General features: G+C 34.5%; 4 protein-coding genes and 1 pseudogene across 5 annotated transcripts; all 5 read right to left on the reverse strand.

Moving 5' to 3' along the window:
- Positions 1–1192: 1192 nt before the first annotated feature.
- On the reverse strand, positions 1193–2910 carry LOC108813647 (protein TIFY 10A). Its single transcript, XM_018586264.2, has 4 exons — positions 2588–2910; positions 2110–2290; positions 1708–2015; positions 1193–1611 (listed from the first exon to the last, which is right to left on the reverse strand). Exons 1-4 carry the CDS (start codon positions 2745–2747, stop codon positions 1445–1447), a joined length of 816 nt encoding a protein of 271 aa, XP_018441766.1. The 5' UTR covers positions 2748–2910; the 3' UTR covers positions 1193–1444.
- An 8325-nt stretch (positions 2911–11235) lies between these two features.
- Positions 11236–13927, reverse strand: LOC108808425 (uncharacterized). The gene is made up of 3 exons (XM_018580576.1): positions 13739–13927; positions 11898–12003; positions 11236–11738 (listed from the first exon to the last, which is right to left on the reverse strand). The coding sequence occupies exons 1-3, from the start codon at positions 13925–13927 to the stop codon at positions 11236–11238; spliced, it is 798 nt and encodes a 265-aa protein (XP_018436078.1).
- A 37-nt stretch (positions 13928–13964) lies between these two features.
- On the reverse strand, positions 13965–17688 carry LOC108808424 (uncharacterized; annotated as a pseudogene).
- A 516-nt stretch (positions 17689–18204) lies between these two features.
- LOC108810987 (protein LAZY 3) lies at positions 18205–19904 on the reverse strand. Of its 2 annotated transcripts, XM_018583056.2 has the most exons (6): positions 19614–19904; positions 19459–19519; positions 19071–19366; positions 18859–19000; positions 18552–18614; positions 18205–18412 (listed from the first exon to the last, which is right to left on the reverse strand). In XM_018583056.2, exons 1-5 carry the CDS (start codon positions 19617–19619, stop codon positions 18595–18597), a joined length of 525 nt encoding a protein of 174 aa, XP_018438558.1. In that variant the 5' UTR covers positions 19620–19904; the 3' UTR covers positions 18205–18412; positions 18552–18594. The 2 variants fall into 2 exon arrangements, with proteins under 2 accessions (XP_018438558.1, XP_056845262.1); XM_056989282.1 differs by lacking the exon at positions 18552–18614.
- Positions 19905–20037: 133 nt separating this feature from the next.
- LOC108813701 (uncharacterized) lies at positions 20038–23860 on the reverse strand. The gene is made up of 13 exons (XM_018586331.2): positions 23346–23860; positions 23020–23172; positions 22474–22686; positions 22280–22369; positions 22086–22202; positions 21741–22010; positions 21502–21658; positions 21340–21417; positions 21162–21262; positions 20906–21076; positions 20755–20829; positions 20561–20671; positions 20038–20490 (listed from the first exon to the last, which is right to left on the reverse strand). Exons 1-13 carry the CDS (start codon positions 23739–23741, stop codon positions 20155–20157), a joined length of 2268 nt encoding a protein of 755 aa, XP_018441833.1. The 5' UTR covers positions 23742–23860; the 3' UTR covers positions 20038–20154.
- Between the last annotated feature and the right edge of the window lie 1603 nt (positions 23861–25463).

The following is a 25463-nucleotide window of genomic DNA, read 5'->3' on the forward strand; positions in this document are numbered from 1 at the left end:
TGTAAGTCGTTTGAGAAAAATTAAATATTTAAGTTTTTTTTTCCAATTGCAAAACTAACCTGAGACGCCTTAAATGGATGTCGTCTAGCTTTAATAAAATATTTTTTTCCTAGATGACTTACTGGTAAGTCGTCCAGGAAAAGTCAAATTTCTGACGCAATTCGGTCAAATACAAAACTAATCCGTTTATCCTATACGACTTACTTGTAAGTTGTCTCGAGTTCTTTTTAACAAAAAAAACTGGACAACTTACTGGTAAGTCGTCTAATTGACCAGAAAATTTACCCTTAAGTCTTCTACAGCCAGAAAACTTATAGGCGTACAGATCTAGAAAAAATTTCAATTTCATACTTTAAATTAGTGAGATAACTTCCTTAGCACAGAAAAATCTTTTCTAACCACATAGAACCTCAAACGAGAATAACCCACCAAGAATCGTAAGCTTGAATGACTCTATCAACCATAAAAAATTTAGAATCAAAAGCTTGAGTTTTTGGATGAATATGGAGAGAAAGTGAAAGAGATGTTATTTTTAGTTCATAACAATTGATAAAGAAAGAGTGTAAATCGATTTGAGGTGCATTAAAAGCTTCAAATTGATTGTTCAGGATGGTTGGAGTATTGATGGCAATGACAATCTTGTAAATACTTGAAGATTATGAAGTTGAGAGATTTTTGGAAAAAAATTAATGGTATTTTCGTGAATAATGTGAACTTGTGGAGTGAATAAGACAAAAAAAATCCAAAAAAATATAGATTAGTTTTGTGTTTGACTATGAGTTTTGAGTCAATTTTGTAAAAAACCATTTTTCTTATGTCAAAACAAAAATATGTTTTCTTTCTTGTCGGCAAAATGTTATAGAATAAGAATATTATTATTGGGCTGTTTTTGATATAAAAATGCATGTATATAGTGGTAAACATTGTAAACTTTTCTAAATACACAAAGAAAATAGCCTAATATATTGATTTATTTAAACTTTTTTTTTTTTGGTAAAATGATTTATTTAAACTTTACGATATTGATCTATAAAATATATATTACTACATTTTAGTATCCAGTTCATCTCTTATATTTTCCTTGAAAATTAGCAATTATATGATTTCTCGAGTTTTTATGAAACTAGAGGACTTTTCGACCGTTTTTGTTTGTTTGTTTGCGGTTAAAGTGCTTTTGAAATAGACTAAAGAAAGAAACTTAAAATTAAAACTAGCATTACCGTCAACAAAATGTTCTTACAAACTCACTAACATACGAGACTAGTTTTGAGACGGCCCAAAGAAAGGGGATTTGTAAAGACAATCATGATACAATACCCTAGTGAAAGACAGAAGCTAACAAGAATTGATCGCTAATCATAAACAGATACATACAAATATATGAAGTTTTCTAACGTCAAAAGAATATCCCCCGGTACGGTTTGTGGTGGTTAAACCATGCCCTTCACATTTCAGTTGCTAAACCAAGCCAAGAGGTGGTGTTTTCTCCGGTTTGAGGCTTTGAAGACGCTTTGGATGGATCGTTTAATTGGTACGGTGCCTTTGACGTAACCCTGTCTTTTCTCTTGGCTAGAAACCGATGGAGTGAAGCTCTTCTAGCAATAGGAAGTTCTGTAAAATAAACGGGATTTTTATTTGTTAGAAGCTGTGTAATACATAAGGTTTAAAGCTACATAGAGATGTAAACAAAAAGGTTAGAAAGATTACCGCATGCCATTGCAGTTGAGGAGGATTGGATAGGCCCTTGTGTTGCGGTTTTCATGAGATGAGGAAGTTGGTTTGAGATAGGAGCGATGTTGCTTCTGATCTCTGTTTGATTCTTGGTTAAGTTACTAGTGGCAACACTCTGGATGATGTTGAGATTAGATGTGAAACCGGTGAAGGTAGTAGGGGTTCCATTGCTCGCTAAGTCCATCACTTCTTTGGCTTTCTCAGCAGTAAAGTCATCGAACACAATCACTTGCCCGCCGTAGAATATAGTCAACGGTGCAGTTTGAGGCTCTAGTTTCACAGATCTGTGTTACAAGAAAACACCATTAATTAGACAAAAAGATAACAAATAAATGTTAGCTTTACTAAATCAAATTTATATGTTTTAACAGAACATACCTAGTAGTAGTAGTAGTCTGTGTCATTTTTAGAACATCTTCCTTGGGGAGAGAGGAAGATGAAGAAGAAAAGCTTGGTTGCCTAGGAAACAGATTCTTGGGTTTAACATCCGCAATAGAATCCACGTTGGAAGTCTCACAAGGGAATAGACTCATGGTTGTTGTGGGCTGACGTGTGTTGCCTGCAAAAATATGATCCAAAAAGTAAGATATCTCTCCCTTAACAAGTTGAGCAAAGTTTAATTCTTTGCTACGTTTCTGTTATATCCTATAAGTGTCATTCATTTCAATAATTCGATGGAAATAGCCGAATCTTAAGGTCACACAACTTTAGCTCACACGCTTATAAGCATATAAGCATAGTTATGCAAATAGAAAACGTGTCTTGTACGTAAACTAAAGATCAAAAATCTTAAGATCTTAGGTGCTAAACCAGGTTCTTTACCTAATTCTGGTCAAAGAGGTAATCAATTGCTTACCGTTGACCTCAGGCTTGCATGACATCCCTAAGGTGAGATCTCCAAAGCTACCGTTTTCCTTCAGATACTGACTCAAACGACTACACGTCTGCGAGAAACTCGGCTTCCTTGAAAATCTCCGAGTAGCGGCGAATTCAGAGGACTCCATAGGACTCGACATCGTTATAATACAAACAAAAACCTTTCGGTAGAAACGAATCAAAACGAGTTTCTCCAATAGCTAACGGTATCTAATCGAGTCGTCTTCTTCTTCTTCTTCAATCAGAATTCAGTTTTTCTTCTTCTTCTTTCTCTTTTGTGAATTGAGATTGGTTGCAGGGTCTCTCCTCCAATAACACGAGTATATATCTGTAAAACTTTTAACTTTATCTAATTTTGCGCCCTTTAAAAACACGTGTTTTATTTATTGTTTCTTTTAATAAAGATCGCAAATGTGTCTCGGTTCACTGTTCTCCACGTTCTACGCTTTCCGTTTTCCCTGAATTTTACTGTTCTGTCCCTCTACATTATCCTATTGGTTGTCGCTGCAAGGACGAAGTCAAACTAACTTTTCTTCTTTTGGCACAGTAACTGATCACGTAATTTTTTCTCAGATCAAGTCAAGTGTAGGGTTTGTATTATTGTTGAAGATGGGTCTACTATGTTTTTGTTTGTTTGTTAAGTTTTTATTTTTATTTTTATTTTTTTTAATTTTATTTGATAAGTTAAGTTTTATTTGCAGATTAAATTGTATGTAGTGAGGGGTAGATTAAATAGATTAGAATAGGGATGGCAAATTAACCGAACCCGAAAATCCGAACTGAATTCGATCCGATAAAAATGAATTCGAACCGATCCGAACCCCACATAAATACCGGATGGATCTTGTTTTTTGGTATTTCGGGTTATGGGTATTATCCGAACAGAACATGAATCTAAATGGATATCCGATAGAACCCGAAACATTCAAAACCCTAGAAAGATTTTATACCAAATATGATCTCAATTTCTAATATGTACTCAAAATACATTAAGATATATTGAACATCTAAAATACTTATGTATTATATAAAGGTTAATTGTTAAAGGTGGCTGTTGAATTTTGAATATTTTGATTTAGATTTTGTTTTCATTAAACAATGTTTCTCATTTCATGAGGTCGTGGTTTTCGTTTTATGATTTCATTCATTTGGTTTTCTTTTTATTAATAAATATGTTTTTCTTTCGTTTAATTTTGAATGATCATTGTTGATGTTCGTTTTGTATTTTTAAATCGATTTTATTTATATTTTAGTTACAAAAATGTACAAATTAGATATTTGAAACCAAAACAAACTAATTTTACTTATGTTTTTGTTATAAAGTAGGTACAAATCAGATATTTTTAAATCGAAGAACCGATTGGGATCCGAACCCAAAAGTACATTGGGTTTTACCGATTCTTTGAAGATTTACTAACCCCGACCCGAACCCGATAGAACCCAAACCGGTCCTGAACCGAACTTTCAAATAATCCGAATGAGGCTGATTTTGATAAACCCGAAAAACCGAAACCCGATTGGATAAAACCGAAACCCGATTGAGACTCCGAATGCCCATGCCTAGATTAGAACATGAAAATATTTTACTCTAAGTAGTGGTCCAAGGGTGGGGCAGATGCCCCTGATGGTTTTTAAAAATTCTATGTAAAATTTAGTAGTGTTCTTTGTTTTGTACTCAATTTTAATACATATATTAAAATTGAAATTTTTTTGGATGGGAAATGTTTGTCTTAGCGTTGTTGCTTTAATAGCATAAATTGGAAAGTGTGGCTCTAACAAGATTGCTAACCCTAGACAATTATAGAGATGTGAATTTATACTAAACTAATTAAGCGTGCACATCAAGTTGAGTTAATTAGAACTCAGAATTGAGTTCAGTTTAGATAAAGATCCGGATATATGAGATCATGATCCAACGACCTATATTTTATATAAAAATCTTATTTATGTAATTGATCACTACATAAACAAGAAATTTGATTATGAAAATATAAACAAATCTTTGAGAGAATAAATTTGGTCAAAGTCATTAACTCTTGTTAAGAATTAGTCTTGGTCACCAAACTAAAAAACGTATTTAATTTCTGATTAATTATGTGGTTAATACCAAAAATTAATACAATATTTATCTCCAATAAGACCCAAAACATTTATGACATTTTCTGACATATATATGAGCATCCTCAACCCAGAATGCTTAAATGAGGGTGCTTAAGATTTTTTTTTTAATTTTTTAATTTTTTTTTGGTTTAAAAAAAATTAAAGAAAAACAATTGCGGACCGCTACGTGTTAGTGGAATCCGCGAAAAGAACAAGCACCCCAGCTCACCGCAGCTTAATCAGACGCCTCTGCTTCTCTTCTTCTTCCTTTTTTTTTATTGTTTCTCTCTCCCTAAGCACTCCTATAAGCTCTCCCTTTAATCATGCTCTAATGATCTCTCATTCCACTAACAAAGAACTGAACAACAACAATCTCTTTTTTCTCTTATTTGTTTTTTTTTTTCATTTTTCAATGAAAGTACCCATAGAATTAAGGTTTGCTAGGCTTCTTATTCAAGTATTGTGAATAGAAGAAAAATGCAGTTTTATCGTCGGACTCTAATCGTCATACAACCCTCATATTGCGGAGCAATTTTTGAGTTAAAGAAAGAGATTTTCAAATCTCGACTCTGCAAAACTTGTTATTTATTTTGTTTGATTCATGGTATTTCTGTAATTATTCAATATTTTTTATAATCTATCTTGCAATTATTTAGATCGTACCCTTTTATAAATTAAGATCATACATTCTTTATACTCGTATGGTTCTTTGAACAATTTTGATAATATCCCTCACAACATTCATTTCTACATCCGTACCTGACTCTTAAGTATGAAGAATGCGAGATGACTAGTATGGTCCATGGAGATGGACTTCAAATATCGTTTGAAACACTTGACGTAACCTCTTTTTATTAAGACGATGGACTTCAAATATCTTTGTAATACATTTGAAAAAAAAACACACGAAAATAAAAAGTGAAACAAGATAGAAACAAGGCAAAACGCGTTAAACGTCAATAGTCAAGCCTCTTTGGCTTTTTGTAGATGATCTTCATAATACTGTACAATCTAATAATTTGAATACTCTCAAAACATTTTCAAAATAATGTTAATAACGTCGTGTATCATGCAGAGATACAAACTAATGTTTGTCAATTGCACCCAAAAGAAAACTAATGTTTTTTAATTACGCAACAGAATAATACTAACTAATAAAGTCAATGAGTCGTTGATTAGTAGTGATTAAATAGGGCAGAAGTTTAAGTTTGAAGTTAATCCACATGTAGACCGTCACATTTGATTAACGCCATCAACCATACGATAATCGATAGTAGTTTAACACCTAAAGAATTTTTTTCTGAAACGCAATCGAAATTGATGTTCCCGTGCATAAAATCAATGTTACAGTTTACAGATTGATTTGAGACCTAATCAGGTGGTCATCATTATAGTATGACAAATGAGACAAATCCGTATGCAAGGGTATTAATATATTACTAGATTTTGACCCGCCCTTCATAGAGTGGGTATATTTTTTGTTTTTAATTTTTATTTGTGTTTTATTTATAATCATATTTACTATATTTAAAAATTATTAGTTAAAAGTTTTGATAATTATATTGAATTTGTGATGTTATATAACTATACACTTGTACACAATATTTTGAAACCGATCCGGATTCGCGATTAAACCGGCAAACCCGTGGATCTGATATGTAATTCAGTTTGAGTTTTAGGAAAAACATCATTGTTTAATAATCTGGTAAAACCCACGAAACTCGGTAAAACCCACGGAAACCCGGTAAAACCCATGGAAATCCGCTAAAACTCAAAACTCGGTTACCAGTTGAACCACTGGTTAAACCAATACGTAATTTTTAATTATTAACTTTTTAGATTTTTAATTATATTATTAGAATATGTTTGTATTCTAATTAGGAAATTAGATTTTTGGTTTTTATATAAAAGATATATATATATATATATATATGATCTTGTGGATTATGAATCTATTAACAAATCTAATTGTTATGATTTGGTATTAGTTTATTTTTGTTATCAATTATCAATTATAATTTTATGTTTTACTTTTAGATTATTTTAGGTTTAAAATTTAATTTTATTATTTACAATAGACATTTAAATACTTAAAAGTTATTAATATTTTGTAAAATTTAGTTTAAGCATATGAGCCTTTCATAGAAAACCTACCCGTATACATACATATCCACTTTCTATATTTTATAAAATAGGAGTAAGGAAAAATACATAAATACAGTATATTAGTCCATATCTTATATGTAGAAGGCGGTTATATTTTGATTCCTGAATATTTTTGGTTGTTAAATAAATACTATGATTTTGGAATTAGATATAGGATAATTAATAGGTGAAGTAAAAGAGTAAGGAAATGAAACAAAAATATATATATTCGTACATTTATGTTGCAATATTTGTAGCCCTTAAAATAAGACTTAGTGGTTATGGAGGTTGACTATATATTAAGTTATGCAGTTTTTTTATTATTATTATACGGTTACTTTAGTTAGTTATATTTGGATGCCACTTTTTAAATTGGACCTAACCCATATCAATTGGACATGTTGAAGAATTAATAGTATTGATGATAGATATAAAAACTAAGATTAATTATTGTATGTTTGGAACCATTGATAGTAGTATAAAAATATATTGTTTGGAAAACATTAATAGTAGTATAAAGAAATAAGTATATTGTTTGGAAACATGGATAATAGTATAAATAAAGAAACATTAGTGATTTAATGTAGGTTTAACTATAAAGTATAAAGTTGTATTTAATTTAAAAACTTACAAAATAAATGTTAGGTCCAATAGAATGTTTCTGTTTTAATAAGATAGATCGTATATAGCTGATAAACTGTAAAACGAAGCAAAACCAAATCTATATGCAAGGGTATTAATATTAGGCCTGACCACAGATCAGATATCCGGGTTTTAAAGGTATTTGTGATTTACTTCGAATGTTACGGATATCTAATTTTCTAATTTGTTTTGTCTCTGAAAATACAGATATTCAAAAAAATGGATATCCGGAAAATAAATAGATATCTGCGATTATTTACGGATATCTCATTTATTTTGATTTATTCAAATAATTTTAAAATTTCGATGCAAATTTGTTTTGTAAAATATTTTTTTGCATGATAAATAATAAAATTAAAAGAAAAAATGAATCTACATATTTTGTAAATTTTTAAACTTAGTTAACAATTATAATAACGCAAAACTTAAGAAAAAAATTATAATTGTCATAAATATTTTCTCTTCCTTTTATGTAATACTTTTAAATACTCCCTCTGTTTCATTTTATTTTTCGTACTAGACTTATACACACATATTAATAAAACATGTAATTTTATATATTTCTAAGATAAAAACACAATTACCTATACACCTAACTATATTTTAACCAATAGAAAAATAGACTTAAGAATCTTATTAATAAATTTTGCATAGAAATTCGAAAACGACACTTATTTTGAAACGAATTTTTTTCTTTAAAACGACAACTAATCTGAAACGGAGGGAGTAAGTAATAATGTGAATATAATCTGTCAAATCATATGTTAAAATAATAATTATATAGTTTTATACATGTAATACTTTAAATATAATAAAAATATATGTATTTATATATTGACGGATCGGATATTCGCTTTCCAAAATTTTAATATTTGTGATTTGTTTCGGTTTTAACGGATATTGAATTTTAGTATTTGTTTTGCTTCGAAAACTTACGGATATCCTAATTTTTCGAATCGAATAGCAACGAATAATAAATCAAATCAAATTTTAACGGATAAAATGTTCAGTCCCGGCTAATATATTATCGTATATAATCGTATATTGCTGATAAACTGTAAAACGAAGCAAAACCTTCACGGTGTTAACCAACTGTGAGTGGGTCCCAGGTGAAGACAACTCCACCATCCACATGTTCCGTCGACCACGTTTTTGTTGTTATGCGTTCTGAAAATATAATAAAATAGTAATAAAGCTAAAAATGGATACTTAAAGAAAAAAGAAAGCAAATAAATCAGGTAATTACAAAACAAGGAGGAATCTAGAAAGAAGGGGGCGGCAAGTGCACGTTGTCTGAACCAACTGGACATGACGCGTGTCCATCTCTTGTTGGTTATATAGTACGCGTTAGATTCTTATTCTCCGCAAGTACAAATGGTGTTGTAGGAGCTGCGTTACGCTGCTACGCAAACTATAGATATCCAAAATCCAAAACCCTGAATCTGATTTGTTGATTGCATCTAGCCATGTCAATTTTATTGTATTTTTCTTCTGACGGAAATCTAGGTGCGGTTTTCAACTTTTCATGTGTGCCGATTATCTTTTCTTTATCATAACATTAATTTATTACGTAATCAATTTAATACACAGCAAAGTAATCATGGATTATATATACGCAACAAAATTAATACTATAGTGTAATATGTACTACATAAATCAAAACTACGAAAAGTCGTCCAACGCAATGGCTTTCTTTTACATAATTGACGGAAACTTTATTTCAAGACGATTAGATACAAAACTCAATAGCCGTCAAAAAAAGATACAAAACTCAATATATTTTTCATCGATGCAGAATTCATACAATATTTAGTTGATTGGTTGGAAATTATACGATATGGAATGTTTATGGGCTATGGGGACTATGAAAGTTGATAAGACTTAAAAAAAGAAAAGAAAGTTGATAAGATTAGATTAAACAAAAAAGATAGTCAAACTCGTGGGAAATGCGTGTGGTGGTTGGGGAAGGAATACAGATCCGCGAGGCAAGGTGAGTAACGTGCCCATTTATATTTGTTTTCTTACATCTATTCATGCACCATTCGAGTTTTACCTTTAATTCACGACTATTGTTTATATCTATTCTACCATATAGTATAGTGTTGTGGTACTTGTTATGACAAACAAAAGGTTTGAAAATTTAATGTTTAATTTATAAAGCACAGGCTGAAACAGGTGAAATCAAGATGCAAGCCTTATTATTATTTTTTTGTCAAATGCAAGCCTTATCTTTTCGTTTTAGGTTTTGTTTATTCAATGATAAGAGAACACTCCCAAAACTTACACAATCAAGAGTATGATTGGTTTCGTCACTACCACCTACAAACATGATTTTTTCCGATTAATAGCGGTTGTTGGTATTTTGTAACAATTACACAAAATGTAATTTAATAGTTTCAAACCTCACAAATTCAGAAGTTGGTTCTAGGAGACTAGTCTGTTGGGTCACGGTCCGCCAGATATCCCCGAGTTATCAAAAAAATTCAGAAGGTGGTTCTAGTTAGCGTTTATAGTTGAGAACAGTTGTAGAAGTGTAAAAACAAGTATTAAAAATTTTGTATAAAATAAAAAAATATTCTGTTAAAATTATAAACTGAAATAATATGAATATTAAAATATATTATATTTATATTATAAAACTTTTGAAAAAATAATTAAAAAAATAATAGTATAAATTTATAATATAGTTTTATTTTTGTTATAATAATATGCTTTTAATATTTTTATAATTATATAAAGTGCAAATATTGTTACTTTCTCATTTAACCACTCATGCATTTAATTTTTAACCACCAATATCTAACCGTTATACCAGTCATATAAATCTCTTGATAACGCTCAGAACCGCAACCACCCACATCCACAAACGCATGCAACTGCACCTAAAACCGCTTCGGTTACACCGGTAAGACCCTTAAATCCTATTGCGGCAGTCAAGTGGTTGTTCCAATCTATTTCATTTAGCATGGTAAAGACCAGTAGAGAGTGCATGTATATACTCTAAGACTTTCTTATTGCCTTGGGCGATTTCAATGATTTGAAGGAACTCTTTGTTTCTCTCACCCTTAGTTTCAATATGAAAACCATTCATTCGAATGTCTTTAAAGCTCAATAGGCTTCTCTTTGAGTTGGGTGAATATAAGGCATCAGATATCTCTAGATGCGTACCCATAGGTAACAGGATGTTAGCCTGGCCGTGGCCTTCAATGAGGCTGGCTATACCCGCAATTGTCGAGAAGTTGGCATTTTAAGGGTTAAGTTTATGAAGTATATTTTGTCTCTTAGGATCGTGTGGCTTGACCCACTGTCCACCACGAATACATCCTTGTTATCGTTCATTTCTAAAACAAGATTCATAGGATGGCACTTAGAGACTTCTTATAAAAATCATTCATTCATTTAGTTTAATAAAACAAGTTCAAAGAGAACAAAACATAGAAAACTCAAAACAAAAACACAAAAGCAAAAAGAACACAAATGTCGAAATCAACTTCATTCTTTTAGACAGTCTGAAGTTTCATAATTCATAAAATTGTCTTGGTCATGATTAAAATCATCTTCACCATCTTGATAGGTCATGTGAGCTTCAGGATTCTTCCCTTTCAAACTCTCTTGGTAGAGGTCGACTAGATGTTTGGGAGTCCTACATGTCTTAGCCCAACGATTGCCCATACCACATCTATGGCACACGGATTTGGTCGAGTTGGTTGAGTGTTGCGGTTTGAATGAAGATCCACGGCCTCAACCATGACCTCGTCCAAACGAGTGTCCTTGGCTACGGTCTTGACCATGTTGGTTTCCTCGCCCGTGGCCAAATGAACCTCGACCACGGCCACGTCCATGCCATTTTCCACGACCACGGCCGTGTTGGCCATTAGATTGTACGTGATTTGCTTCCTTCTTGGCCTCTGTGGCCGTGTGTGCTTCAAGTGGTGGGGCTGATCCAGGAGGTCTTATTTCACTGTTTCTCATCAACAATTCATTGTTTTTCTCAGCGAGCAATAGACAAGAAATAAGATTAGCATAAGTCGTGAAGCCCTTCTCACGGTACTGTTGTTGTAACAGTACATTGCTTGTGTGGAAGGTGGAAAAGGTTTTCTCAATCATATCCTTATATGTTACATTCTCACCACACATTTTCAATTTCAAAACAATCTTAAACAGTGCCGAGTTATACTTGTCCATGGACTTACTGGATCCTGAGATTCCTCCAATCATACAAAGCCTTTGGTCATCACCGTTCTCTAGTGATCATATCTCGCTTTCAATTCTGTCCAAAGGTCTAATAGATTCTCAATGGTCAGATACTGATCTTTGAGACTCTCAGTTAGATGATGGCGAATGATCAAGATGGCTCTGTATCTATCTTTTTCACTAGCATTATCTTCCTCGGTGACACTCACCGAGTCCCTTGGATTTCAGGATGATCTTAGCATCAAGTGCCCATTGCAAGTAATTATCTCTAGAGAGATTTAGAGCAGCAAAATCCAAGTTGTTGATTTTCGACATCTGAAATCATATATTTCATTCTTAAGATTATAATGTTTAATGTTCACTATATGATGCAATCAAGACAAGCTAAACGGATATGCAATGTTCAAACAAGCCGCATGGCCAAACGAGATATGATGCATTCAGTTCATACGGGTATTATGCAAGAACAAGCCGCACGGCCAAGACATGGTATGATCAATCTTATCAAACGGTTTCTATCATTATGCAATCAGTTATACATCCTAGCAAAACGGTTTCTAAGTGATCATAAGAGTAACCGCAGTCAAACAATCAAGCAATGCATCAAGGGGTTAACTACTAACGGATAATATTCAATCAATCAAATTCGAGTATGAGTTTAACAATCCTAGCAAACGGTTCTATGTGACCAAATTCAGGTTCAAAACATTCAATCACTCAAACAACCAAATTCGATTTCAAATTAGGGTTTGCATGATATGCAATGTGCATAAGTGCGGCTAGGTTTTAGAGTATTAAGGTTTCAATTTAAATCAGGCAATCAGATTCGATTTTGGGTATTAGGGACTTGATCTATTGCCTTAGGGTTTGGTTATTAGGTTTTAGTTTTACCTTAACCTCCAATTGTGTTGAATGGTCACGAACAAGAGGAGACCGCGAGCTAATCGTCGCTGAGATCGTCGGGTCGCGAACGGGTTGCTATCAGGTCGCGAACGGATTGAAGCTGAGACGGGAACAAGCTGCTACCGAGTCGCGAACGAGCTGAAGCTGATGTCGGGTCGCGAACGTGTTGAGTATCGAGTCGCAGATGGTTTGAATGCTGAGATCGTCGCGAGCTGGAACGGACTGAGTTCGTCTATCGCAAACGGGCTGAGATGGAGTCGCAGATGAGCTTAGATCGGGAACGCCTTGAGTATGGATGGAGGTTCACGATCGGGTTTAGGGTTTCGCGATCGGAAAGGGTTTGAGCCGTCTAGGATTATCGCCGGGATGAGTTAGGGTTTAGGTTCGGGACTTTTAGCTTAGGTTCTTAGAGTAATCATGTTGTAAAACTTAGGAGAATAGAATATTATTCTTATTAATATGAATCATAAGGAGCCCTTTATATAGGAAATTACACCGTTATAGAATAATGGAAAGACTAGGAAAAGGGAAATACGTATATAGAAAGAGTAAAAATCATAAACCAAAAGAAAAAAGGAAATAGGTGGCCGACTTTCTCTCCTCTAGACTAGCGGCCGACTCTTTCTCTCTCTAGCATTGGGCTGGTTATGGGCATCCACAATATGATTTATAACATGATGTTTTTATAAATCTTTTCCACTGAAAGTCTGCGCATGCACATTACAAGCGAAACTGCAGAACTTTTTTTTTGGTAAAAACTGCTGAACAATTGTTTGATAGTTTCTAGGATTTCATCTGTGTATTGTTTTTGAGTATTACTTTTAAAAAAAAAAAATATGTATTCGTATACCAGAATTTTAAAACAGATAAAACTATACAACATAACTACATAGAAAAAAAAATACATAGAATCTACGATTACCCTTTTGTGCAAGAAGCTCCAAAAATCAAACAAACTTTGAACCAAGATATATTAAGCAATTACCCTTTTGATCTCTGCTTCTGAAACTTGGACCATCTGACCAGGAAGCTCTTCCTTTTTAATGTCCTAAGAGCCCCCCCCCCCCCCCCCCCCCAAAAAAACTGATTCAATTGTCATTTAAAATGCAAGAGAGACTGGTTTGTTTGTATATAGAAAAGTTTTTACCAGTTCACCAATCAAAACAACATTCTCTCCACGGATTATGTAAAGACCTAAGGGAATATCATAATAGAGACCATCCACGATGACTCTTTCATAAGCTTCTTCTATAACATCACTTGGTTTGAAATAGCGCTTCAAGAGTTGAGGCGTTGGGAAGGCCAAGCTCGCCTCAAAGCTATAGCGTCGCTTCATAACGCCTCACCAACTTAAAGCGTTATCTGAACATTTACAAAAGATTAATAGTTTACACAGATATATTATTTAGATTCTGTTGTTCTTTGTAATTATCTAAACAACTAAAACTTAAAATAAATAAGTCTCCATAAGATAAACTTAAAACAGAGAAATAATCCCAACAACGTGTTCAAAAAACAGAGAACCAAACCAACAAAGTTTTAAAACAGAGAATGAAACCAGCAAAGTCGTAAAACATAAAATAAAACCAACGCAATTTTAAAAGAGAGGACCAAGTTTTTCGCTGTCTAGATACTCCTCAGATTCCACATACTTATTAGCCTCATCTTCAACATCTTCTTCAATTTCATTATCATCATCCTCATCAATCAACAACATTGGAGATGGCCTTTGAGAAGCTTTTTGACGTGGAATTGAGCTTGTGGATGCATTCTTGTCTTTTTCAGCCCTGATTGAAGATGCTCTAGTAGGGTAACTAGGCTCATTAGCTCCAGATGCCTTGCTTACCAAATCCCATGTTAAATCATCATCTTCAAACACTAGATCATCTCCATCCATTCTTCCTACCAGCCACTCATTACTCTCATCAGTTTCTTCTAGGTCAATGGGATCAATTGTGTCTTTAAGTCTGTAACGGCGTTGAAGAGCACGATTGTACTTCACAAAAACCATGTCATTCAACCGGTTTTGGGTCAAGCGATTCCTTTTCTTGGTATGGATATGCTGAAATACACTCTAGTTTCTCTCGCAACCGGTTGCACTGCACGTGAGACTTAGAACTTTTACAGCAAAATCTCTAAGTGTTGGAGTAGATGCTCCATAAGACAGCCACCACTCTACTGGTGCTTTTTTTTTCCTTTGTCTTATCGCCATGGGATGGCCAAAGAGTCCATAAGCATTCTTAAGATAATCCAGCTCACTGAGTATCTTTTCTTGAGTTTCAACATCAGGAACCAACTTTCCAATGTGTCATATAGACCACTCATAACTTCTTCACAATTCGCTCCAGCTTTGTACTGAAACTCAGGATTCAAGAAGTACCCAGCAGCATGCAAAGGGTGATGGAGTTGGCAGTTCCACCTTTCATCAATTATTTCAAATGCACGCTTGTACTGATCTTCTCTCCATAGTAAGACTTCATAAATCTTCTTCTTAGCTTTATCCATTGCTTCATAAATATACCCCATAGCTGGTTTTCTCTCCCCATCTACCAATCGAAGAACGTTAACTAGTGGCCTAGTCAACCTGATTGCATAAAGAACATTTCTCCAAAAGCTCTCTTGCATAATGATTTGTTTCACCCTCTTTGCTCCTGCTTCTTTTGACCACTTTGAATCATTCCAATCTTGAGAAGTTACAAACTTTCTCAAGTTATCCTTGTGGTGGTAATACTGGCCAAGTGTAATGAAAGAGGTAGCAAACCGAGTAACTGCTGGTCTATGCAGATTTCCTTGTTCTGTGAACCTTCTCATCATATTCACCATAGATGTAGCCATTGATGAAGATGCAGTTTCTTATTGCAGCCTGAATTGAAGGAATCTTTCCTATATTTCTTTCCTATATTTTCAAGCATGAGATCGATGCAGTGTGCAGCACAAGGAAGGCAATAAAGATGAGGTCTTTTGGCCATTAACATCTTGCCTATGAATTGAAAAAATATAAGATTTAAGTTAGATTCATTATAACTACATTATCAAAAACACATAAAGATTAGACAGAAATAAACTTTACCAGCTTTAACATAGTTTGATGCATTATCAGTCACCACTTGAACAACATTAGCCTCTCCAACTTCATCAACCATACGATCAAGCATACTAAACAAAAAGTTAGCGTCCTTCAAAACCTCTGAAACATCAACTGATTTGGTGAAAACTGATCTCTTTGGAGAGTTAACAAGGAAGTTAATGATATCCTTTTGAACAACTGAATCACGCCGTCCATCAGACATGATTGAACAACCTTTTGTTACCCATTCCGCTTTGTGTTTCACCAGCTGCTCCTCAACTTCCTTGACTTTTTTAAACAAGAGAGGAACACGCAGCTCATACATGCTTGGAGGCTTAAAACCATGACCATATTTAGCTACTAATTCTAGTGTCTTCCCGAAACTATCATAGTTGGCAGCATTGAAAGGAATCGCTGCATCGTAGAACCACTTTGCAAGAGCACTACAAGCTTTGTCCCTTTCGTCTTTATTACATACTCTAAAAATATATTTTCTGTCTTTTCTTCCTTTCAAGATATCAGGAGGAGTAGGACCAACAAACTTGTCCATAGGACCCTTACGTTTCTTCAGATTAGGCTGAGATGGGCGTGGTTCTTCTACTTCTTCATCATAATCAAAGGCTGGTTGTTGCATTTGGAGAGAAGCTCTAGCGCTAGCCTTGTTCATGAGGAACTCCTTCAATTCTTGATTCACATGATCAGGGACTTTAGGACAGAAAGTTACATCAGAAAAGTCTCCAATCAGATGATGTTTAACCCGTAAAACTCCACCATTTGTAGTTTTACCACAAAAGTTACATATCCAACAATCCAATTTCTTAGTATCAGGAGTTGCATACTTTCTTGCTGGATCAACTTGCTTAGTTGAAGTAGAATGGTGAGAAGAAAAGAGTGGAGAGATTTAGAAAACAGAGGAGAAAGGAGAACCAAAAGGTTTGTAAAACCAGAAGTGTAAGAAGAAAGAAGAAATTTGGGTAGTGTAAGAATCACGTTGATTTTTTTTTTCAAAAAGGCAAAGAAATTTATTAGCCAGTTCACGTGAATTGAAGTTTTGGAACCATAAACAGAAAGTAAATATAATCATAATCATGATTTATTTCTTTTTAAAATGTAAAATAAGGTTTGATAGGAAACTTACTGTTAGTCGCCTAAGCATTGAAGCGTGATGAGAAGTGAGGCGTCCGAAGCGGCTCGAGGCAAGGTTGAAGCGACGCTTTCTCGAATTCGCCTTGCTTCACGACTTTGAGGCGTTAAACCCCAAAACAAAGGCCGCCTCACGCCTTAGTGAAGCCTTAGCGCGCTTTTTTAAACCAAGTAACAGCATTAGCTTCACAAACAAACAACAACATCTTCAGAAAATATTTGGACTTTCAGTAAACAACAGAGAAAGAAACACAAACAAAGGTACCAAATTGATCAAAGGAACGAAGTAGACCCATCAGTTTCCTTCCATCACGAAGCAAGACAAGAAGCTTCTCTACAAAAAGACATTAAAATCAATATTTTCTTGTTTTATACGATATCATGGGTAAAGGATAGAGACAACGGCGAACCCAAGAATTTATTTTTGAGGGGTCAAAATATAATAAAAAGTCATCTAAAGGATTTGATCCTAGGTTATGTGGGTTCAATGACAGCCTTTTAAACTAATACACCACTCTGATCTATTGGAAACAGCTTACAAAATTCTACTTTTAATATTTTCTGTGGTGTCAAGTGACACCTATAATCTTCACTTGGATCCGCCTCTGGGTAGAGATAGAGAGAGTTACTGTCTAAGTAGGCGGCGAGAGAAGTGGAGAAAAAGATATCATCAGGAGCAGCCCAAGACATTGAAACTCTGCAACCAATTCTTCTTCTATCGCTTTTGCTCTTATTTTGACTTTTCGGTTTGTGTTAGATCTTGTCCGAACAAAATACTTAAAAAAATACCCAGACCTCTGTAGTTATTATAAATTGACCCCTCTGTTTTAATTGTGCATTTTGTCATTTTGAGTTTCCTTCGTTTTATTTGAATCGAAATAAGCAAAAACTCTTTAAAATCAATATTAACTAAACTAATAAATTTTCTAGTTCAGTGTAAAGTAAAACATAATTTGAGAATATAATACTATATATAAATTTTATATAAATATATACAAAGCATTTTGTTATTTTTGTTCAACTTAAATTGAATTTTATCTCTATTTCTGTTTTTAATTTTATCAAACTATATAATAAAGATAAATTTGTATTCTACAAAACATACAAAAAATGCAACAAATAATCTAATAGAAATTGAAATCTATAAAGTTTAACCAAACATATAGTATTGTAAATGAAATATTTTTTTATTTTTTAAATAAATAATATCTTAAAACAGATTTAAAAATATATTTTTAAATCAATAAATTAATTAAATTAGAATTCAATTTCACAAACAGATTAACACACATAACTCAAAACTACAGTCACTCATTTTTCAAATATTTTGAATTGTCTAAATATTTTTCTGAAATTTGATAGAGTACGAACTATAAGATTATCTATATAAGATGAATATTTGTAGTTACAACAGTACACAGGAGCAAACAGATTTATTCACTACATTTAAATCTGGAAAAAAAGATGAGGAACAAGAAAAACAGAGAAAATCGGAAGTAGACAAATAAATATACAGTAAACTGTAATTATCAAAAGATATTTCATGACCCATCATCTTCATGTTTATTCTTCATGTCTTGAACACTTGAGCTTACACCAGTCATTTGATTCCTGAAACAGAGAGATATATATTTTTAAAAAATTTCTTAAATCATATACTATGTTTTTCCTAATTTCATATTTTATAAGAAAAAAGTAAGCAAATATCAATAAGAAAATATGTTGGTTTTATTTTCCATTCTATTATTACCATGACAATCAATCAGATCCATTTATAGCTTATTGGTTGATATCTACATCTCCAAGACAATATCTGTAATCATCAAAGAAATTGAATTAAACTTCCCTATACCATTACTACTGTTCTATATTTTTTTATATCAATTCATCTATTTTGAAACTCTTACACTCTTCATCTTTCTGCATTTTAATATTCCTATGTTGTTTATTATATTATTTTGATCTAACTAAATACTGCAATAAAGCCAATTATATCACTTGGTTAAATACATCATATATATGATCAGATAAACACTTTAAATTGTAGAAAATCTCACATTCAGAATCAGTCTTGACCCATTTCTTTGCCTCCACACTTGAACGAGCTTCATCTATAATCTTATGATTCTCCAAATATTTCTTTGCTATAGCATTTGAACGTTGTGGATGTATCTTCTTGTTAAGTATTGTCCTTAGCATCTGAACACAAAATATATAAATGTGACTGAATTATTTAAACATCTATCTATGTATAATAGATATGTAGTACCTTTTCCATTCTTGTATTAGGCAATGAATCTCTAGATAAATCAAGAAGAGGAGGTGGAGTTTTGAAGCCACTTGTGCAAACAAACATCTTCTTGAGAAGAAACGAGAGTGATTTCTTCTTTCCGATTGTAACATCTGTGTTGACTGCAGTGAGATCTTTGCTAGAATCTGCGTCTTCTTCCACTTCTTCCTTGGAGATGATATTGTTTCCAAGTGTTCCAATAGCTAAGAAGGTTTCTTCATCTTGAGGCCAACTTTGGAGGTCTTTACTTAAAGCAGGCCCTGATGATTCTAGAGCTATATATAAACATCATCAAACAGATCAATGACCTATGCAAAGATTCTTTAATGTATTAGTCATTGTAGTATATAAGAACATTTTTACTCACAAGAATCAGAAATTGTCTCATGCTTCTTTCCACTAAGTCTTCTCTGAACCCAACTAAAAATCTATATCCAAACAAAATATACTTACATAATCAAAGAGAGATTAGATTAACACAACACAAATGTTAAGTTACTTCAGACAAATATGAAAACAAACCTTCATGTTTCAAGAGACGTATATAAATAAAAGCACATGTGTATGTGTGTGTATCCAAGAAATTTTCTTTTTCTGTCGATGATCTTTGATCTCCTTGAATAGTAAGTATAGCTTTAGGAGATCAGAGATGATCATAGTGGTCCCATGTTTTTAAAGACACAGTAAACACAGATCCCTGACGCCAGCAAAAAGCCAGTTGGGTTCAAGTTTCTATAAACCACCTCGAAATCAGTTTCTTACAACTCCAAAGTCACCATTTTTTCTAGCATGATCCCATCTTTGTGGACTTTGTTGAATGTTGGTTCACCACAATCACATTCTTTTATATATAAAATATGGTTTACAAGATCGCGATCAAGTACAAGTTGAATGAAAACACATGGATTTGTCTGTTCTTTACACTTTTCTCCTCTGAAAGTAACTATACAGTACAAGTAAAGCTTTTATATATTGACCAGGCCGTATAGATTAAATGTACAAACTTACTGAAAAGCTTCACCAAAGCTTTACACTCGAATTCAAAATCATTTTTTCTTATAACTTAGTCGTCTCCACCACAGCAGACATGTGAGCAACATTCAAAGCAGGCAATGCAAGCAATCGCTGTGAAGAGCTGTGTGAAGACAATGACACATTGATCATTGAGCTTAGTGCAGCATTGGACACAACACATGCAGCAACATTTGTTACACAAGGAGACACAGCAGCTGGAGGCAGCCTTCACGAACTTCTCAGCAGCATCAGGTGCTCTCTGCTCTCCAAATCCTGGTGGAACATTCTCTCTGGTAGCTGTTGTATCTCCAAAGCCTATCCCAAAGTTTTGTAGTGGTATCTTTCTTGATATCACCTTCTGTTTCTCGCCGTTGGTTTCTTCTGTCTGTTGAAATATTTGGTAAAAAAAAAAAAAGTTCCAAACAAGTATGCTTTTGTTCATAACTTCTAGATACCTTTTTCTTTCCAGCAGTGTTGATGGGTTTGGATGCTTCTTCTGTGTTCTCCAATTGTATCATTCGAGTATACTCAGATGGTACACCGGTCTGGATACTTAGTTTAGTAATCTGAAAAAAAAAAAACAATATAAACATTATGAAGAAGACAATACTAAAGATGACAATATAGAGGAAGTGAACTGTAAACGAACCTTTTCTTTTAGCTGGTTGTCTTCAGAGAACCATGCCTCAGCAGTAAGCAAGTCAATCACATTTTTTGCAAACACCTGAAACAGTTTGTTAAGCACTTTAGAAGGAAGCCCCCTTGTGAATAATAACGAGAAGGAAAGGTGATGATCATACTTTATCAAGAGGCATATCTTTTGCACTTTGTACAGTCAAGTCTACAGAAAATCTGCTCAAATCTCTTAGCAGACCACTGGCTTTCACATTCTCAGGGAACTTTCCTCTGTATCTCCCATACACCATTAATGGACTTAAGCAAGTCAGGTCCGGAATGTTTGAAGGGTACACCTATAAGTTAGTCACAGGAAACACTTTTTGCATCAACTTCATCTAGTCTAAGGAGACAGCAATCAATCTTAGCATAGAGGCTCACCTCAACTTCCTCTAGAGTCTGCAGGGGCTCAATTGTTATATTCAAAAGAACAGTGGACAAAGCCCTTGAAAGCAACTTGTCTAACCGTTCCTCAATGTGATCTACAAATAAATAAAATGTTTAAGAAACTATAATATTTTTTTTCATTTCAGTCACCATGAGGAGTCCATGTTTTGACCTGTATTATAAACTGATTCATGCTGTCCCCTGGATATATTAGCAAGCATTTGCAGGAAGTAGTGATTACAGAACACACCTGAAATATTGCAAAGAGTCCATAAATAAAAAGATAATCCTGATCATTTCACATCAAAACCTTGGAGAAAAGAAAAGAGTTTACCTAACCCAAAAGTGTGTATCCGTGGCCACACTGATCCAGCATTAGCAAGACGTTTCTTCATCACACCACAAATGTGTCTCTCATCTTCAACAGACCCATCTGTTAAAAAGAAGATCATAGGAACGGAGCCACGAGTATTCGAAAGCATTTCCACAGCCTGAAAAGTATTGAAAGTAAGTGTGGAGCTAAAGTCACTAAAGTAATAAGTCTATTAAGCTACAGGTGAGTGGTGGAAAGACCTTCTCTAAGGGAGGGAGCATGTTAGTACCATCTGCGACAACAAAGTTCTTGTTCATCCACTCAATACCTCTTTCAACAGAATCCGAAGTAACCAACTCCATTGATGTCGAAAACAGAGAAGTATCATCACTAAAAGTGATGATATTGAAGGAATCTTCAGGACTAAGCTTAGATAGAGCTGTAGATATCGCATTCTTTACATCCTCAAGAGGTTTTCCAGCCATGCTTTTACTTATATCAACAACAAACACTACCTCTCGCTTGAATGCCTGAAGTAGACAAAAGAAACTTAAGATTGAACTGCAAATAGCATTTTAAGGCAACAAAAAGTTACAAAACCAAACCTTAGTTCCTTGCTGCTTTCCTGGGAAGAGATAGAAAGAAAATATATCTCTCTGATCAACATCATGAACAGGCGCAGATTGAAGGAAAAGTCCACCAACTGTATTACTTGAAGAGACCTACCAAAGTTAAAACAAAGGGATATAAGCTCAATAGCAGAAGGCTAGGGCCTATGCGTTACTGTATAAGTTCATACCGTATAAGAAAAGCTAAAATCTGTGTTAGACCACTTCAAAACATCTGCTTCATATGAAAACCTTAACTTCCCTGCGTTCCTCATTTTTTCCTGTAATACATGAACATAACAAGAAAGATTTAGGATATAAAGATCGGAAAAAAATAGCCTAAAATATCATGTAGCTTCTTTAGAAAGATATAATGTGGCCACACCTTAAGTGGATGACTGCATCCTTTGCAGAGAACTTCTGTGCCAGTGCCGGCGTTAACACTCAGGTAAATCTTTTCTCTCTTGGAGATTTTCTTAACCGCAGGAGTCACATACTCAGGAAAGTTAAATGGAATGTCTAGAAAAAACTGTCCATCGTTATACGTTAGCTTCTGGGACCAAGACATCTTGATAGAGAGGTTGGTGCCTCCATCAACCTGGAAACGAAATAAAATAAATTATATACACAGTCAGAAAGAAAAAAAACAAAAACAAAAGAGGAAGAACACATCCACTTCCAATAAGCTAAAACCAGATGCATCAATAAGAGATAGCTCATTCTTCTCAGAATCATAATAAACACATATATGAATATCATAGATTATATAAATATTCATTTTTTCAGCTTGAATCAGCATTAAATTGACCATTAGCAGTGTATAAACCAAGACATGGTTTCATTTCACCATTAGCATTTCTCAAACATATCTTAGCAACGGAATCATAACAGACAAAGGTAGAATTTTAAAAATATCAAACGTCAACATCACCTGTGGTACTGTAAGTGTGAATATGTTTGGTTTCAAGAAACCACCACTTTGAGGTTGTGCCGTTTTCTCCAGTTCGGTACCATCTTGTGCTGTGATCAGTTGTGTTGTGTAAGATTTTCTAGGAATCTCAACCTCAACACCTAGAATTGAACCCTGTTTAGAGAGCCATACAAGTATCAGTTTAAGGATCCATCAAACAGCACATGATCAAACCATTCCAGCTACTGTAAAACCATACATCACTAAAAACTAGGTCATGAAACCCTAACAGTGAAACGAGAAATTAAATCTGAGTTTTTTTTTTCCGGAAAAAAATTTAAACGAACCTGGTCACCTATAGGAATAGCGATTTTGCAATCACATCTCTTGCTTCCCATAACGCAGTGGACGCGCCACGATCCCGTGACGGTGACTAGAGCTGTGTCGAGATAACAATCGACGTGGAGCTCAATCGCGTTCATCTGGAGAGGGATGAGAGCCGGTGGGTCGCACCTGCCGTGCACGTGAGGCTGGTAGCTTGGTAAGTCCGGGTTATCTACGATTCCCGGGTCGGGTATAACTGCGTAAACCATCGGCGCCGAAGGAAGGTAAGCTTGCGGCGTGGATGATCTCTCCATCGGCGCCGTTAGCCTCGGCGCGGCGACTGCTCGGTCTTGTCCGAAGTATATCCGTTTGGCTAGTTTAAGCCCGTCGTCCACCGCCCTTGCGAAATCCTCCGCCATCTCTAATACACAGACAGACGAGGTAGAGATGTTTGTCTCTTCTCTTTCTGAGGACAGAGTCGTTGAACTGTATCGATTCAGTTCTTTTTTTCAGACAGCGAGATTACTTCGGAGTGTTGTCTTTTTTTTCCAGCGCATATATTTTTCACTAAATTAATTTTATATAATTTACGTAATTACCAAACTACCCCTTTTAGTTTTTGGCGCTATCAAGATCCAACGGTTGAGAGGCAGTTGAGTGTGTCGACAGGGTGGGGGGGGAATCAGCTACGTCCGTATTCATTTTTGTGAACGGATTTACAAATTAGCGTGGACGAGTCATTTTAATCCACGTGGCACTGGACCCATTCTAACCGGAGTGGTTGAAGCATTCGATTCTTGCCTTTAAGTCTTTAACGTTCTTCAAAGGTAAAAACTCATGGATGCTTGTGCGCTCTCACGTGACTATCCCTTCGCTCATGGCTTTCTATGCGCTTATTCACTTGGTAGAGTCAGATGATTGCCTGATATTGTATTCTGTGATATGTTATAAACAAATCAAGACTTTATTTTATCCGAGAGCTATGCTTTTTTTTTTAATCAACCGAGAGCTATGATTTTTAATTAATAAGTCCGCTGTAACTACAATCAAATGAATAAAAAAATAGTTAACTTGGAATTATGATTAATTAAAAAAAAATTGATGTCCGGATTACACATTTCAAAGTTTGTAAAAATCCAGTTACGGAAGAATATCGTAACTGTTTCATAGCTGTAACTATAGTACTAAAATCACATTTTCGCTAATTTTTTTTTAAATAGGTAATTATTATTAGCAATCCGAACCGGAAATTACAGCGTGAATTACAAGCTTAAATCAACCAAAATGTTCTATATCAGACCTAACTAAACTCGCTTCGCTCGCCCACTTATCAGACGCCATCCGCAAGCTTCGCTCGGAAATCCCTAGAATATCAAGCACCGTTCTCTGCCGATAATGTTAACCACTCGAATGTGGGGTTTACCTAGTTGCCTAGGATGCCGGTTTTCTCATGACATCACCATAGTAGCTGAATTTTGAGGATCTCTTCAAGCTCATAACTTAAACTGTCTATGAAGCGCGACCCACAGGAAGGGAGTATCTTGAAGAAAAGGCAAAGAGGAATAAACTTGGGGAGCAAGTTTATGACTTAAAAGGAAGAGGAATAAGTGCATTGCAAGAAAAAGAAAGTTGCACTTATTGATATGGAAGATGTCCATATTGTGGTTCCTTGGAGACTAGGATTTCGGGAACGTGGAGAATTATATAAGATAGCTATGGGTCGTCTGTAGAGAGATAGAGACACATAGGCTGATCTTATAGAGAGAGAGAAGCGCTTGGAACTGTTCTGGATCGTGTTGAAGCAGGGGCTGAAGTACTTGACGGTGGTGAGACATAAGCGGGTAGCTTAGGAATTGTTCAGTAGCAGCTGTTAGGGTGTTAATAGGCTAGCGAGGTTGATTAAGCAGAACTTGTAATTGAGTTGTACAAGGTGATTTCTAATAAAGCTATTGGTGTGTGTGCTTGTGTAATTGTCTCTCTTGGTTTACCTTCTGTATTACTATTGTGGTGTTATCTTTGCACTTACAAGTGGTATCAGAGCGGGTCACTTAAGTTACTGGTGTGATCCTAGAGGTGAAGATGGACACGGTTATTTCTGTGCAGAAGGCAATCGTGTTGAAAGCGAACCAGTATGGTCATTG

This window comes from Raphanus sativus, chromosome 6 (assembly GCF_000801105.2).
Source record: "Raphanus sativus cultivar WK10039 chromosome 6, ASM80110v3, whole genome shotgun sequence".
NCBI lineage: Eukaryota > Viridiplantae > Streptophyta > Magnoliopsida > Brassicales > Brassicaceae > Raphanus > Raphanus sativus.